Here is a 16,093-nt window from a genome sequence, read left to right as displayed (position 1 = left end):
TTATTGATTGCAGATGTGAGTACATAGCTCTTGGAAAGCTGCATTAGCGTGGCTCACTTCAGTGACGACATCCACAGTGGCTGGGAGTGAGACATAGGTAACATGGACATAGGAACTTCTGCAAGAACTTCTCCAGAATATTTGTTCTGGAGAAATAATCTCCATAGCACATTCTTATGCACTCAGCTTTTCTGACTTGTGAAGCACCTGCTCAAAAAATGCTCCTGTTATACAAGAACCTGTACTTCACATATAATCTGCAAAAGAAAGAAGAATTAAATGTAAAGATAATTTTTCTTGTGGTAAAATGAAGGGGACCACAGCAGTTACACAAAGCAGAAAAAAAAGTGAGAATACTAAATCAGCTGATATCATTGGCACAAATGAAGAGAAAACAGGCAAAGAGCTGACAAAACAAATACAGGAGGCCCTGCATAAAACATCCACTGGCTTCAGCAGGAGTCTGAATGATTTGTGTTCAGAAGTTCAGGAAATTCAGTCAAAACCACACTATCAGGACAAAGTTGTCTTTCACATGTCAGGAAAGCAGTGAGCCATTTCTTTAATATCTGTTTGTACTCCTGAGCTAGACAGTCAAGTCCCCTGAGTCATCTGGAGAAACCACATTGAGTTTGAGTAGAACAGCCACCCTCAGACAAGGTCTGGAAAGGATCTGCTCTCTACCAGAAGATTACAGCTCTTGAAGTTCATCCTGATGCTCATGGTCATGACTAACATCAGCATTCATTCTCAGCGATCCCAGGGAGAAAGCTGTAGGTGAAATGGGTCTTGATTCAGGGATATGTTCCCTCCTGTACTTTTCAATGTAAGGTTTAGCCACTTCCCACACCTGTGAAACAAGAAAGTGAAACAGCAGAATCAGAGGCAAAACAAAAGGTCAGCTAAGACATCAACTCGCAAGTTCAGGAAGCCCTGTAGAAAAATTATTGAGGTTGAGGTAGGTATGGGTAGGAGGCAGACCTGTGCAGATATACTGTATGTGATCAGCAGAATCAGAGAGGCAGAGAGAGCAAGGTTTAGGGAAGAGCATGTGGATGGAGTTGACAGGGGATGGGAAAGGATACAGCTCCAAGGGGACAAGGTGAAAGGATTCAAGGCAAAACCACTTTGCCTTGTCTTGTTAGCTGGATAATGCTCTGTGTGCAATAGTTGGGAGAGAATTACTGTAACTTACAACAAAACCACTTGATCATGAAGGGGTTGGGGAAGTAAAACAGAAGCTGGCATGGACAAAGAAAAAGGGAAAGGATAGTTGTTGGGGTTCAAGGCAAAAAAGGAAAATGCTCTACAGTTCCCTTTGTCTCTCCTCCTGTAATGCAAGAAAAAAAGGGGGAAGATTTTCTTCTCCCATTTCTTCTCCTCAATTCTTTTGTTAATTTTATTTTACAAACCAATAAAATAGATAGATCCTAAGGGTGTACACTTAGCCTAGGTTAACACATATCACCACTGCTATTCCCTCCGCCACGTCCCCTTATTGCTTTGAGACCATGCACAAAGGCCTTCAGGCTAGGGAACAATCACTGCCCCAGGAATAAGGATCACTACCTGGAGAGACTGTTGATACCTGCGGACATCTGTGGGGTTATAGGACCCTGCCCTCAAACAATTCAAAGTTGGACCTGTGCCTGGACCCTGACAGATTTAGAAGTGTAAGCTACTTATAACACAGGGCAGGTTTAGGAACTGATTTCTAAACCTATCCTCCAAAACTAAGAAAAAACAAATCTCAAAACATCTGGTGGGATTGCCCCAGATGGCAGAGGAGTGCTTTTAGTGAGGCCATGCAGGGCACGTATGGAGGGGTGTTTCCAGAGTAGAGCTGCAGCCTGCTCTTTGGGACAAACTACTGAGCATGCCAAAAGCCAGCACTCACCTTCTGCTCCACAAGCAGCCTGTGAGCTGCTTCGATGTCTGGGGCCATGAAGCGATCCTTCATCCAAGGCCTGTAACGAGACACATTGCGAACATCGGCCAAACATTAACCACCACCAGCAGCAGCTGCTCCCCAGGCAACCTCTGGGGGAGGCATTTATCTGATCTTACCTCACCACGGAGCGCACAAGGTCATAGACCTTCTCCAATGGGGTTGTTGTCCTCAGAGGGCGTAGGAATTCAATGCCCTGGCAGGCGGCAAGAAGCTCAATAGCCAGAACTAGGGAATCAGAACAGTGAAAGGGATGTTTGACAGGCACAGCTCAAGGGGAGGTTTCCTGTATAAAGCTACCACTGGCCTTTGTTCTGGCTGATATGATATGGTTTTAGGCAATGTGAAAAAACAGTGGATCCATACACCCCAGAGAGCCACTCCAGTGACAGGAGTGTTTCATGGATGGTGCTGGGAGCAGTATCCAGCACCTCAGCAAGCAGATTTTGGGTCTCTGCTGTGCAGACCTTTCAAGTGTACCAGGAACTTCTGGTCACCAGAGTCTTAAAACTCCGTGAATCTCTTCCAGGGTGTCTTGAATACTCAAATTAACGTCCATCATAAATCAGAAAACCTTTTTAGCACTGAGAAGAAAGAGGCCTGAGCTTTAAAAGGAAGTTCTCTCTATAAAGCTTGCAAGAGCCCATGTGAAAACATCAGTAAAAATATAGCACTTTGAAAGAGAGTATTCTGTCTGGAGAAGTTGGCACTGTATCTGCATACTCACACCCCATCATTATCAGTAATAGCTCCTCATTTTCATGAGTCAATTCACCCAGGAACTGAGTGAACCAACTGGATCTAGGGCACTCAGTTTCTTAGCATGCTGTTGAAACACACAGCTTCCTAAACTCATTTCTTTGCACCCAAAAAGTGTATTTCTGTAGAAGTAAGTCTTCAGAGCTCTCAAATGTATAAACTGGGCAAGTGAGTTCAGCATTTGTGTACTGCGTATTACTCAGTTCTCCTACTAACAGCTGACATCTTATCTCTGCACATCATCTGGCAAATAAATAAATAAATCAATCAAAAGCAAGAGAGCTTTTACCTAATTTCCATTCAAAAGATCTAAATGCTTGTACTTAATATGTACTTAACACAGTATTTTTAGACAGTTCTTTTAGATGCATTAATTCCCTTTTTATTAAAATCTATCTAGAATGAATGGCACTAATATCTTCATCTGGTTACATCCCAGAGGTCTATCTGGAAATCAGCATTTTAATTTTACCTTGTTCCACGTGTTCAATAACTCTCAAAGCTTTTCTTGCAGCCCATCCTCCCATGGACACGTGATCCTCTGTAGCAGCACTAGTTGAGAGGGAATCCACAGAAGAGGGGTGGCACAAGGCTTTGTTCTCAGAAACTGCAAAAAAATCCAGCACAATGAGTGTAGGAGAGAATGGGTAGGAGACAGAAGAAGCAATGGCCAACCTGGAGCACAAAGCCTGTCTGCCACTTTGGGTCCAACTATTGCTCCTCTTTCAAGGATGCATCCATATTTTACCTGGACTGAATTATTCCTAATAACCACCTTGATAACCTTTGCCTCTATATTGCAAACAATATCAATCTTCAGATGCAAATATTAGCCAAATATAGAAACACTGCTCACTCTTCCCTCCCCCATCTTCAGGCTTGAGTTGCTCTGGCTCAAAGGCCTGATGGCATTAAAGAAAAAGAGCAGACAGCATAACCAAAACACAAGCCTGGTCTTGCCTGTTTCTCCAAGGCCTGTAAAGATCACTGGTTCCCTCTTTTTTTTTAGGGTTACAGATATCACCATTCCCCTGCTTTCAAGAAGACAGCTAGAGATCAGCATCTGGTCTCCTCATTGGAGCTGAGGTACTCAAAGAACTTCCTCTAGAAAGATGCAGGAGTTTGATATGAATCCTCTCCCACCCTCATTTCACAAGACTGATCATGTCCTTGAGAGTGACAGCATTCCTGCTTTGAAAGCCAGGTGTGAGCCCTGGAGTAAGTCTCTCAAGTTGCACCCCAAAGCAAGGGTTGCACCCCTGGCTGCAGGAAGGGCTTTGGGCATTGTTCGATGACAATTTGAAGTTTAGAGTTGCTCTTTAGAAGAGAAAAAATGAAGTCTGCATTCACAGAGCTCTGGCTGCACTCAGGCCTTTTCCTTTTGAAGCCCAGCGGGATGCTGTGTAATGCCCTTGCCAAATTAGTGGCTTCAGAAAAGCAACAAGAGCAACAGAGGGGTGGTGACACAATTGCAAATAGGTTGGAGTGACACAGTCCAGGACCAGAGCCCAGCTGGCACATTCAAGCAGGTGATGGCAGGTCATAGAGAGGCTCCATGTGGCCACTGCAAACAGCTCAGTCCAGCAGCATAGAGCTCTTGGAGAGGGGGCAGAGACACATCCAGTGGCATTGCAAAATATCTGCAAATTTTTTGCAGCTTTATCTATTAATCCTGGCAGTGAACAAGATTAGCTGGTACACAAACACCCTAGAAACTGGCAGAGTGATTTAAAAAATATTAGTAGTACCTTGTTAAAAAAAAAGAAAAGGAACTCAAACTTCAGTTTAGATAAAATCCTGTCTATTTTGACCTGGAAAAGAAGGTTTTGACCCCTGGACTCCTGGTGTCAGCAGAGACCACAAACACCCCAGGAGCTGTCACTCCAGGTTGCAGAAGTGTGCTGCGAAACCTGAAGCCAAGCAACAGCTGAGGCCTGGAGCCACCCTAAACTCTACCCAAACAAAACGTAAGTTTCCAGACCTCAAACAATCCAGATCCGCTTCCCAAAATAGCCTCTAGGCTATTTAGTACATCAATTTAGTTAATTCACTTTTTTTTCAGCAGGATATTTATCTACTCATTTATCTGACATCCTCTGTTCCTTTGTCTGTTTGCATCTTTTAAAATTTACTGTCTTCTCAGAGCATGTTTACCTTTATATTGGCTCATGTTTTCCTGAACTGTAATATCTCAGCAGCCAGCAGGCTTTTTGTTGCCTTAGTCATGAGTGCCAGAGAAAAAAATGAACTAGTGCTTAATTTCAGTGTGCTCCTCCGATAACTAGCCCTGGGAACTCCAGTCTTCTGAGGACTATGGGGTCTGATACTGAGGTACTGACCCGACCATCAAATGGAGACACTGAGGGCCTTCCACATTTGGGGCTGCTCAGAGCACTTAACCTGCCCAAGAGTCAGTGCAGAACAAGGAAGAAACCTGAGCTGAAATAATTGCAGCTGCACTCAATGCTCAGACTTTGCACCCAAACAGCACAAAATATGTGGAGAAGAGACTGAAAACAGGAGCAAGATACCTTTGTATCTACTATTAGATTACATCTGCCCTGATAGAAATTGGTCTGTCTTGCTCTCTCAACGATACTGCTCAAGCACTCACCCAGGGCAGCTGCTGTGCAGTGTGCAATCATGAAGCCTGAGTTCAGACCTCCTTCAGTGACTAAAAATGCAGGCAGTTCACTGAGTGAGGGGTTGCAGAGCCTCTCAATTCTTCTTTCACTAATTGCAGCAAGTTCATGCACACCAATTGCCAAATAGTCCAGAGCCTACAAAAGAAAAAAACCTCATTAGACCGCATGACAGAAACAAACAAACAAACCAAAACAGAAACGAAATATTTTTTTTTCCTTTCTCCAAATGCTTAATTACCTTTGCAGGATATTCACCATGAAAATTTCCTCCAGAAATGGTCTCTGCTCTTTCAGCAAACACCATCTTTAAGGAGAAGTTAAGGCACACACGAGTGAAATACAGTTTACATGAAAGATATCTGCCAGTCATTGGAATATCTTAACTGAAGAAATGTTTGTGCCAATAGGCTTTTATTTGCAAGCACATTATATTACTTCCGCAATTCACTTTTCAGGAAATGAAGACCCAATCTCAGTTCTCCAAACTTCTAGTTTCAATTTTGACATGGTTTTTTTTCAAATAAGCTACATAAAATGAGGTCTTTGATTGAGGGTGGGGAGGGGTGCAAAGAAACACATCTGTTTGGATGCTAGAGTAGTTTTTCAGCTCCTTGACAGATTCTTCATAGATGATATTATGCACAGCATCATTATACTGCTGATAGAAATCCAGCCTTGCTCAGTGCCAGTGCAAAAACTGTGCAGAGTTTACCAGGCTGAGCCACCATGGTGCTTACCAATCACACATCTGTCTATCTTCCCTGACCAAGTGAAAATCTTGCTCTGTAGTTCAGGTTTCACTCACGCTGCACCAACAGATGCTTCATACACCAAGTCACCATTCGTTTGGTTGCCAAGTCCCATCTATCTGACATATTCAATCAAAGTATATGGACTCTCATCTAGGAAACACTTAACATGCACCAAAGCATATGCACACATGGTTTCCTTGCCCCAACACACACTAGCATACCTCCAATACAGTCACGGGGAAAGGGAGACAGGCTGCTCTTGCAGCCAATGGCAGTTATTGACCAAAGCCAGCTATGACTTTTTTGCCTCCTGTGCAAGTATTTATGCAGAAGAAAAGGATAAAAAAGGCCAAGAAGAATTTTACATAGTAATAAAGTTATCAAAAAGATACAGGGTTGTCCGTGGCGCTATTGATTTCAGTTGTCATTATGTCCTTCACAAAAGCAATTGTATCATTTACAACTCCATGGACCTAGAACAAAAGACATTACACCTGAGCTTAATATCTACAATTAGTTTATCTTCAGGATGCTAACTGAGCTGCAGGGACCCTCTTTCCCATCATCCCACTCTACATCCACACATGAAGATAGTCTTGGATTTGCATCACTGTGGGACACTGCCCATCCTGGACACTTGAAAGACTATATTTATTATTATTATGGCAGTTTTGCCAAAAGAGTAATCTGAATATGACATTCTTTACTTGTTTGGGTTGGTTTGCCCTAAATGGAAGATAAGATATTTATTCAGAGGCAGAAGTGTTATTAGGGGAGAAGTAGCCTTACAAGAACCCCACAGAAAACAAAACCTCTCATTAATTAATTACATTCCATTAATTCCACTGATTTAATAGCTTTGCTCCTGTTAAAACTCACAGGATTGAGTTCTTCCAACATGTTTGAGATACTACACTCTGTCTGCTTTTGGAAACACTCAGTTCATGGTCTTAACACCAATGCAGAAGAAACTTCCTACAAAACCTGCAAGCATGGAAACCAGCACCTTCCCTCTGCTTCCAACACCTGGCCTCCTCCACATCTGAACACAGCTTAGTTAGACGTTGCCTGATGCGTGTGTGCATGGGATCAACAAATTATATGTCTCCATTAACACTAACTTTGAAGTGAAGACGAAACAAAATAAAACCACTTCCTCTAGCAGAGTCAGACAGAACATAACTGACAGTATTTCTGAGGGAAACTTCACTGCCTATTGTTGGGAAAGGAGATAAAAGCCAGTTTTTACCTGAGGGCAGCAGCGCATCGTGTATGCATCCTGAACTCGGTCACAGAATCGATGGCTCTCTAGAAGGAACAAGGGAAGCAAAAGACAAAGATTTCTTACACAAAAGCATTCTGTCCTGTTGAAGGAGCCAGCCTGTTCCGGTAATCTGAGATGGTGAAGGTTAAGGTTGTTCACCTGCTATTTCTGATGGATGATGGTCAGAATCTAGAAGGGACCTGAATCGAAATGCCACCTCAGCCTGCCCTCGATGTGGCCGTACTGCATGGATGTCTAGTAATACAAGTTAGACTGTTAGGTTTTGCCTCTCTTGCCAAGAGCTGTTAAGCAAACAGACAGGGACGCACCAGTACCCACCAGTGTCAAAGGCCCTTGTTGTGCCCTTCAAGACTTCAAGTGTGAGGGCAGCGACTATGTCAGCCTGCCTCGCTATAGCCGCAGCTCTTTCAACCGCCTCACATCCCAGTGAGGTGATCATTTGTGTCCCATTGATGAGGGCCAGGCCCTTCAAAAAGATAGCAGATGTTAAGCAAATTCACTGCAGTTATTTCACACGCTGTGACAATTCCCCATCTCTGTGATAATTCTCTTTCTCATTTGAATGAAAGACCTTTGCTCAGCTTTCTAGACTATCCTGAAATCATAAATGCACAGCTTGATGGTGCATCTTTGCTACATAAACTGCCATTGCTCCTGATGCTACTAAGTCACAGTAAGCACCTTTGGAACTCCAGCAGTTCCAAACAAGTCAGATACGTGGTTCAAGTCAGTCATCTGGGCTCTGCTATGGCCAAAGGGCAGATAGGTACCTTGAAGGTGCTTTTTAGTCAGCTGTTTCAGGGTGATATAAAGTGCTTTCTGAAGAGGTCTGTCTCTCTCCACTGACCACAGAGCCAATCTAAATACCAAGCTTGGGTCTGACATTTCAAGTCAAGTAGGGTGACACTAGGAGAGGTGAATCCCACTCCCAATAACACTTCCTTAATATCCTTCTGCAGTATGAACTAAATACATTATTAATTCATTTAATGCTGTTATTGTATGCATAAAGCAACTAATGATTGACTATGCTCGTTTTCCATCAGCTGGTATCATTATACTTTATTACCTCTTTTGGTTTCAAGGTAATTGGTTTCAGTCCATGGGCTTCCAGGACCTGTGAAGGAGTTTAATGACAAGGTAATTAATGAAAAATACTTTTCAGTAATTTGAAAAATACTTTTCAGTAATTTGATCGCTAAAAGTTTTAAATCTTAAATGTTTCCATGAACAGAAATATTAACAAATTCCTTAAGTGATGGGGGGAAAAGAGCTTTACATCATGAACATTTAACATATTTTTTTCTGCTGGGCTAAATAAAGGATAGCATTTTTGGGCTTCCAAACTAGCACCTCATTTCCTAATGCTAGTAAAAAAAGGTAGTAGGAGCACTGAAGTGAGATACTGTCACAGCCCATTAACATCTTCTGTATTTTAGATGATGGAAGAGAGTAATAGGAAAGAAGACTGGAAACGTCTTGGGAAGGCAGTTTTGCCTACACTTTGCCTCATAGCAATTTTGGCTTGGCATAAATTATTCCTTTATAAATGATTCCCTAATCCTTTCTGTAGAAAATCTCTAGTGACAGGAGTCATCCTACTCAGTTTATTCTATACATGATGATTCTATAGGGCAATTGCTCTTGTGGGAAATTCAGAAACAGCATAATCTTGTTTCTGAATAGAATCTCTCAACCTTTCCAGCTGAAGAGGTGTACAACTCAGGGGTGTACAACTGTAACTTCTGGTCCTGAACAGAACACACTGGTCTGCTTCATACCTACTCCTCTGCCTCAGCAGTCCTCAATACTTCTCCAGTCTGTAGTGATGTACAGCTATCAATCCATGAATAAGTCTGGTAATCAAATATTCATAGATAGGAGTGATAGGTGTAGTGGCACAAACTACCATGAAAGACTTTGGAGGGGCCCATCTTTGTGATACTCAACACAAGATCAATCTCTTGATGTATTAGTGAGAGAAAAACAATTGATTAAAAACTAATTCCATTATAACACTTTCATCTTGTGGAGGAGGATAATATAAAGGTTCCTTGTAACCCTAGTTAATTTATCAAAAATGATAAAATAAGTGATAAAATGATAAATACACAAAAACCTGTGTATTTACTTAAAGCAATTATAAAATCAGTAGAAATTTTACTGCTAAATTCCTGCCTCCAATAAGTCTCCAGGTACTCTTAGTATCTGATGTTTTGAATTTGAGAAGTGGCCTTGGATTTGTTAGAAAAGTGCTAATGTTCATGGAGCTGAAGATGCAGTAATAGTTCTTTCATAATTGGTATAATTTCCTGTCCCTCTCTCTAGTTCATAAATGTCATCGCTGTGGTATTTTGTATTGCAATACTATGGCATTGTATTTCTTGGGACTTATTAACAAGCTGCTTATTATATCTGCTCCAGTGACATGTGAGTCAGTTATTGCATTCTCATGGATCCACCTTCCTCAAGGCAGAGGATGAGTTGCTAAAGGCAGCCTAGTCCCAATTCAAACTGGTACAGAAACTCTGAAGACTTTTACATGTTATTAATCTGAGCAAAAGCTCTCTTTCTCTCAAAGGTACATGCAATTCAGAAAGTGAGTCACCAAGCAGAAAAAAACCAAACAATCAGGTGCACGAATCTTACATATTTAGCATCAGCCCAGCCACTTTTTGGGGACCACATCTTTCCCTCTCCAATTAATCCCAGAGCAAGATGAGAGAGGGGGGCCAAGTCTCCGCTGGCTCCAACTGTCCCTTTCTCTGGGATATAAGGAAGGCACGATGCTAGAAAGAAAAAAAAAACAAACAACTATTAGAGCTTCACCTTGATACACATTTTGGAAAACAGAGAAGCCAGCTCATAAGTGTGGTCACAGTAACATCCTGCAATCATGGACAATGGCACCAACAGGACTACTCTTGTTGCAGTCTGGGGGACCACAGCCCAGGGCGATTGCATCTACAGCCATATAGTCAGGCAGCTACAACATCACTCCTCTCAGGTCTCCATCGCGGGGTGACCACCTGGTGCGGACAAAGCTCTCTCTTAATTTCTGACTCCACTAAACACTGGGTTACTCTTAGAAACCATCTTTGAGCTTTCTTCCCCCCATCCTAATCCTCAGGGAACTGAAATGTGTGAAAATGAAAAAACGGAGCCTGGGAAACTGCAGAAAAAGCTGGGAAGGAACCAGTCTGTTCCTCTTCTTTTGCAGAGCTAAACACAGAATTGCAGCTCCTTCACCTGCTGCAGGAGGAGGAGGAGGAGGGTAAAACAGAGGGCAGCACAAAGACTGCATTCTTAGGGGCTCACATAAATGAACATGGCTCTTCTCTCATATATATCTGGTCTATAGTCTCAGAACAATCTTCCAATCTACAGTTTAGGAAAAGGAGAGAAGGAGAGTTGAACCTAACACTGACTATAGGGAAGGTGCTCTTTGCTCATCACTGCCATACTGTCATGCCTCACCAGAGGGACCATCAATGGTCATCAGATAATGAAGAACACAGCCACCCCTCTAGTTTCCCTGCCACAGCACCGGGCAAGGGAGGGAAGGCCACCCAGCTGGAACTGCTGTGACAGTTGTGGCTATGTGAACTGCTGACTAGCCATGTGCTTCTGTGTGGCTGCCTTGTAGCCCTTGCTTACAAACACCTCTGTAGGTCTCAGGGGGTCTACTCACAAAAACAGGTGCTGCTTAAGCTGCTCTGCTTGACAAACACTAACACATGCAGTTTTCTATATGGTAATAGCCCACTTTCCCCCAAAACCCAGTATCCCTAAAGATGGTGTCACACACATTAGCACCTGACAGGACAGAAGTTAAAGATTTGAGGCTTTGCAAAAGTGCTTGCCCAGAGTTATGTTCTAAGTCAAGCTTAATCTTGAATTAATTATTATCTGACCTCTCAGAGGCTCATTTTCCAAACTTCTATCTGTTGCATGCCTTTCTTTCAGCCTTTCCTGTCAATTCATCTCATGCTTCATGTCATTCAACAGAGGAATGGTCTCCAGTTGTGAGCTTGTACAGCCAAGCTCTGGTCCTGATCTCTCAGAACCACCAAGTACAAAGACCAACATCTGTAGCTTGATCCATTGAGTTACACCATTTAACAAAATAGTTAAAAGAAAAAAAAATGGGAAATCAGGATTTTCTTTAAACATCTTTTTACCATTAAATGCTTCAATAACTTGCTCGAGGGTTTCTAGGGATATTCCACTGTATCCTTTGGCCAGGACATTGATTCTCAATGCCAACAGCATGCGAGATCTCTCAGGGGTCAAAGGTTTCCCCACACCTGAAACAGTAACCCTCTCAGTTACTAACCCGCTACCAACAGAGGCAGAAAAGGGAAACATCAAGCTAGTCTCTCATTACCTGCAGAATGAGAACGAACCAAGTTCACTTGAAGCTCCCTACAGAAAAAAAACATGTTAAATTCCCCAAAAATCTCATCAGGTTTTATTTTGCACAAAACAGAAGGAAATACTGAAGCAGCTCCCTCATTAAACTCTCTCAGTATAAAAGTATAGGGTTGAACTGCTCCCTCTTCTTCCTTTCCTGAGAAGAAAGGACAGAGAAAGCTGCACAGACAACTTACCTCAGCTTACTGTTTGGGATGACAGTCCTGGCAAACTTCCCAAACCCTGTGGTGATTCCATAAACAACTGCAAGAAATGTACTGCTGGTTAAGAAGGGAACCTGATGAAGTTTTCTAAACAATTAATAGTTAGAGGTAAAAATATTTACCTGTCTGTTCATTTACGATCCTTTCAATCACTTCTCGTGATTGTTTGACTTTAGCTTCAGCTTCAGGTGTAAGCTAAAACATAAGTAGTTTAAATACCAGTTTATTTATCATTATTTAGTTGTAGAAAAATAAACATGTAATTTTTAGCTGTGTTTGTTCAGAATCTTTACCTTTATCTTGTAGAGCCCCTTTCCTAAATTGACCAAGTCCTCCGTTGTTAAGCTGTTGCCATCTAAAGAAATATACTACACCAAAAAATCACTTTTTATTTTGGGATATAGATACGTATAACATTGCTTAATAATCAGAATAAATAAAAAATACAGCCAAAACTCAGCAATGACAGGAAGCTTCTGCATGCTCATTCATAAGACAGGAACTCAGTAACAAAAACATAATAAACATATTACAATTTACTTTCCTAGACCCAGCCAATCTAACAGCCCCTGCTCTTCTGAATGCTGCAATGGCTTAACTCTCAGCATGTTCTGGTAAGTAGCAGGATTTGTTACCGAGTTATAAAATCACTGGTGATTCCTACCTGTTCTGGTTCTCGGTATTTGCTGTATCTGAAAGTTCTGTAAAGGAAAAAGGGCAGACAAGATTTCATGGGTAGTAACCACTTGATTACAGCTGGAAATATGTTTTAAGAACAAAAGAACTCTAAAAAAATGAGGAATCTAGAGAATTATAAATCTGGAATTGTAAAAAGTTCACAAAGCACTCAAAAAAGGATACAAATGAACTCCTTCTGGCTGAGATGGTATGAAATCTGGAGACATTATATCTCCTTCTATAACTGGAAGAAATATGCAGAATAAACACAAAGAGGATTAAATTGCATTCTTTATATAAGTTGTTATTCATTACAATATACAGTAGTAAGAATTGTAATTTGCAGTTATCAGCCCCAAACATATTTGTATGCTTCTGGGAAAAAAACAAGTATGTATTCTTTAAGGTATTCCAAAGGCAAAAGCAGAACAGCTTATACTATATATAACAGCATATACAGATGATGTATATAGAATCCTGTGTCTTCTAAACCTTATATAGGTCTGTTTCCAAAAACTAAATATTCTTAAATGATTGGGCATTTTTCCATAAAAACTGTAGACTATCTCAGGCACAATTTTAGATAAATCTAGATAAAGCCACCATTGGCTGACTCAGATGCCGATACAGTCACCCTGCAATACATTGCTTAAGGTTTTGCTTACCAACTTCAACAAATTCATTGTCCTCTAGAGCATCTCCCACTGTATCATCAAGATCCAACAAGCCAAGTCCCTTGCACCTTCGAATGTAAAACTTCACTTCTTCCACTGAGGCAAATCCCCCATTGTCAGGTTTGTTTTTCATGTAGCGCCTCACAGCTTCCTTTCCCAGCCACTGAATGGTGTTTGTGGAGCTTAGGCACGGCACTGCCAGCCATTCTCCTCGGACATGCACTGTGTATCTCGGCATGCTTTCTCTCCAAAAATTATTCCTTGACCAAGAAGGGCTGCAGTGTGGAGCAGCCTCACATTGACCACGCGATGGGCTGAAGTGCCTATCTGGAGTCCAGTGTTGCAATCTGAAAGAGGCAAAAATCCACCCTCAAAATCCCCACCTTTGTAAATAAGCGAGATCGATGTATTTGGCTGACTTCATCCAATCAAACCAAACCCAGGGAACACACCTTCTCACGGCAGGACACAACCCCCATTTTTTTTCCAAAGATCGCATCAGGAATATAGAAATGAAAATCCAGGAGCTGGAGCTATGTACTAAGATTAGATAAATTCAACTAAGATGCAGTGCAACTGTTCTAAAAATGTAAGGGTTTAACAAGAGTTAAAGTTAACACCTGGCAGTAAATCACAGTAACAAGAACCTCCATGAGGGACAGGGCTGCAAGAGAGTCACCTAAGATTATGGGTTGCTCATGACTGCTAGGATTGAAAGAAGATTGGATTATACTTCTCTATTATACATCTCTATCCAGAGCAGAATAAAAGTAAGCAATAGAGGAAGCAAACCTGCTTTGCTTGGCTCCATGATCAAGTTTGAAAACAAATTTTTTAACGTAGGTGAGGAAAAGATCAATTAATTTCCATTGCCCTTTCCCTTTTGCTCTGAAAGAAGTTACTAGAACAGGTAGCAACAAATACTAGGCCATAGCTGCACACTATCAAGCCCAGTGCTGCTATGTCATGCTTCCTTTAAGGCAGATGCAAAGAGGAAAAGATGTAGAGGTGCCTGTTACGATGGTGCCAAAATAAAGTTTAGCAATAACCATGTCCACACAGAAGCTGAAAATACCTTTGTCTTTAAAGCCAAAACAAGTAACACCACTCATAGTCCATGCTACTTATACTAGTGTTCCCAGACAAAGGGACTACTTGGGGCTTAATTATTGTAGGGAATGTTAGCTTGGGACCCATGGGTGGGAGTCTATGTGGGAGACACTGCCCCAGCAGCGCAGGGTAATGAGAATAGTGAAAGCCATGCCTGACACAATTTTCTTTTTTCTGGCTCTGACAGCAAGAAACCAGGATTATCTGGCAGCATGAACTCCAGTTGCCAAAGCACTATATATGATACGTAGGCTTTTATAACAAAATGTAAGTTACCCCAAAACTAGTGACATAAAGCTTTTATAAAACACAGGACAGTTTTCATTGCAATCTGATAACTCAAACCTGAGCCTGCTGACACCCAGATACTCCCGCCTCTGACCAAAGCTTTGCCCAAAAGAATCTCCATTCATTCACTAAGGTGATGCTGTAGCAGAAGCCTAATCAGATTTTGGGAGCAAATGAAAGGAACTGCACGAATTTCTAAGCTGAAATATAGAGAAATTCATTTCAGTGAGGTTCTCCAGCAGAAGTTACCACTCATTCAGGGGAGCAGCAAGAGAGTGAATGGCTCATTACATCCTTAACACAAGAAAGTCTGTAAGTTCTACACACATGAGGAAACTACATTATTTTTGTTCCCCAAGGCCAGTATTTTATTGTGTTTAATAAAAGTTGAGTGCCACAACATTCATAGAAAGATTTTAAGCTGATCTTTCAGCCTCAATAACCTACGAGTTAAATTTTCTATAATTTTTATTTAAACTACTTAAACATATGTGGGATAAAGTTGAAGTGAAGCACTTAGCGTGCCTTAAATGAATAAAAGTCAGCAAGGTATGTTCACGCCTTAATTTATCTTAGAGCTGCCTCCCAAAACAACTAATCTCCTGATGAAGTACACTTCATCTATTTGCATGCTGGTTTTGGCTCTGGTAGAGTTAATTTTCTTTGGAGTAGCCGGTATGGAGCTATGTTTTGGATTTGTGCTGAAAACAGTGTTGATAACACAAGGATGATGTTGTTATTGTTGAGAAGTGCTCACACAGAGCCAAGGCCTTTTCTGCTTCTCACCCCACTCCACCAGTGAGGAGGCTGGAGGTGCACACGGAGCTGGGAGGGGACACAGATGGGACAGCTGACCCCACTGACCAAACGGACATTCCATACCCACTGGGGGGAGCAAGTGAGCAGCTGCCTGGTGATTAGTTGCTGGGTGGGGTTAAACTATGACAACTTGAAAGCTTGTAAGGATCAAAACTCAGAACATAAATTAATCAATTGTCAGGTTCTCCCCTCCTAAGTGCTATTATTAAATCCAAGCCTTTTGTCACGACCTATATTTGCTATTCTTCTCCCCTAAATCAGCACTTTTTGGTTTTGTTTGTTGCTTCTTTGCACGGGGTTATCCCTATGTCAACAGATTTAATTTATACAAACATATAATCTCCAGGGAAAGCAGTCCTTACCAAACTCGCTGCAAAACCCAGCCCAGAGATGGCAGCATTCCCCACAGCATCACCTACACCACCACCTTGAACTGCAGCGCTGTAACAAATCCAGGAAACATGGCTCTCCCATTGTTTTCGAACTTACCTCTAAGTT

The 16,093-nt window shown here is 41.7% G+C and overlaps 1 protein-coding gene across 1 annotated transcript; it reads right to left on the bottom strand.

The window, feature by feature from the left end:
• HAL (histidine ammonia-lyase) lies at nucleotides 1–13,700 on the bottom strand. The gene is made up of 20 exons (XM_027732279.2): nucleotides 13,370–13,700; nucleotides 12,888–12,948; nucleotides 12,691–12,718; nucleotides 12,320–12,394; nucleotides 12,149–12,221; nucleotides 12,000–12,066; nucleotides 11,777–11,814; nucleotides 11,571–11,696; nucleotides 10,039–10,178; nucleotides 8,459–8,506; nucleotides 7,708–7,855; nucleotides 7,528–7,623; nucleotides 7,354–7,412; nucleotides 6,497–6,577; nucleotides 5,591–5,656; nucleotides 5,322–5,487; nucleotides 3,180–3,314; nucleotides 2,068–2,176; nucleotides 1,898–1,967; nucleotides 1–850 (listed from the first exon to the last, which is right to left on the bottom strand). The coding sequence occupies exons 1-20, from the start codon at nucleotides 13,614–13,616 to the stop codon at nucleotides 692–694; spliced, it is 1,992 nt and encodes a 663-aa protein (XP_027588080.1). The 5' UTR covers nucleotides 13,617–13,700; the 3' UTR covers nucleotides 1–691.
• Nucleotides 13,701–16,093: the final 2,393 nt, after the last annotated feature.

This window comes from Pipra filicauda, unplaced genomic scaffold (assembly GCF_003945595.2).
Source record: "Pipra filicauda isolate LSUMZ 115617 unplaced genomic scaffold, ASM394559v2 scaffold132_size2486313_pilon, whole genome shotgun sequence".
Lineage (NCBI taxonomy): Eukaryota > Metazoa > Chordata > Aves > Passeriformes > Pipridae > Pipra > Pipra filicauda.
This window is presented reverse-complemented; position numbering and strand designations above follow the sequence as displayed.